The following is a 1,224-nucleotide window of genomic DNA, read 5'->3' as shown; positions in this document are numbered from 1 at the left end:
AAAAATGCAAAAAAAATAGTGTTTTTTACTAAATATTGAACTTTTCACATAAGCTTACAAAATTTTTTATTTGCATTTAATTTTTTTTTTTTATATGCAATTACTCGTTGTTTATTAATTAGTAATAATATCAAAAAGATGTGATAGAAAAAATCTAATTGTTAATTTTATATCGGCACAAAATGGTTTAGAAAAGTATATTCTGGTCTCTGATTCCTTGTAGACCAGTGTATTTATACATAAGTAACAAAAATGTATTTATATATAATACATATAAATGATAGAACCACTAATCATCTATACTTGCTACCGTTTTTTTTATGAGATAGTTAAATCAAAAAGAAAAAGACTGAAATCAGTTTTGGAAAAATTCCCATTTAAATGAAAAAGCACTCCTTTTATTAAAAAAAAAAAATTAAAACCCTCTAATGTTTTTATTATTTTGGTATGGAACCATAATATTAAATTAAAATATGAGCTACATTTTAAATATCGCATTACTAACTATATTCATAAAGTTTGATTCTTGAATAAAAATCATGGCAAATTTGTTTTTTATTCTAAACTCAAATTTGAATTAAATTTGATGCCTTGTGTAAAAATGTACTATAGATATAAGATAAAATAAAAAATAATCTACATCTTAATAAAAACTTATTTATTCCTCAAAATAAATTTTCTAATTAGAGAACATTTAACAATTTATTTTTATAAAAAATTAAATAATATCGTTTTACCTGCTCGTCCAAAGGTGGAAATTTGAAAAGAAATGCGTTTGTAAAACTAGTAGTTAGATACATCATGATAAAAATTTTGTAATACATTATTGGATTAATAAATCGACGTTTTCGAATAAAACTGATAAGTTAAACAGTTGAAATGATAGATTAATTAAAATTCTATTTATTTTATAACAATACTATGTTGATTTAGTGTTGAAAAAATGTCATTTTTAAGTATTTTTAAAATAGAAATAAAAGCGTTTAATAAATAAATTTTTTTTTTTTAATATATGATAATTCTTATTTAAAACTAAGTAAACATTTTATTTATTGATGAAGGTGCAGAAACTAATTTATTTGTTAATTTATAAAATTATTTTTTTGTCATCATTGTACTGAAATTTAAGTCTATAAATTAATAAACCTTGACGTTTTGCAGTTGTTTTTTTTTTAAATTGCTGCTAAATTTCTCAATAAATAATTATAATAAATTATCTATTTA

The 1,224-nt window shown here is 19.9% G+C and overlaps 1 protein-coding gene across 2 annotated transcripts in view; it reads right to left on the bottom strand.

Annotated features, from left to right (window-relative positions):
- Positions 1-894, bottom strand: part of LOC126909167 (uncharacterized) — an 11,384-nt gene extending 10,490 nt beyond the window's left edge. For both annotated transcript variants that reach the window (XR_007704949.1, XM_050691589.1), the window contains exon 1: positions 738-894. Coding sequence is in view for 1 of the 2 variants with exons in the window: in XM_050691589.1 (XP_050547546.1) it covers positions 738-824 (87 nt within the window). In the remaining variant the exon portion in view is untranslated. The remainder of the gene's footprint in view (positions 1-737) is intronic.
- Positions 895-1,224: the final 330 nt, after the last annotated feature.

The sequence above is a fragment of the Daktulosphaira vitifoliae genome, unplaced genomic scaffold (assembly GCF_025091365.1).
Source record: "Daktulosphaira vitifoliae isolate Bord-2020 unplaced genomic scaffold, ASM2509136v1 Scaffold_160, whole genome shotgun sequence".
Lineage (NCBI taxonomy): Eukaryota > Metazoa > Arthropoda > Insecta > Hemiptera > Phylloxeridae > Daktulosphaira > Daktulosphaira vitifoliae.
Note: the sequence above shows the minus strand (reverse complement) of the source record. Positions and strands in the feature narration are given on the sequence as shown.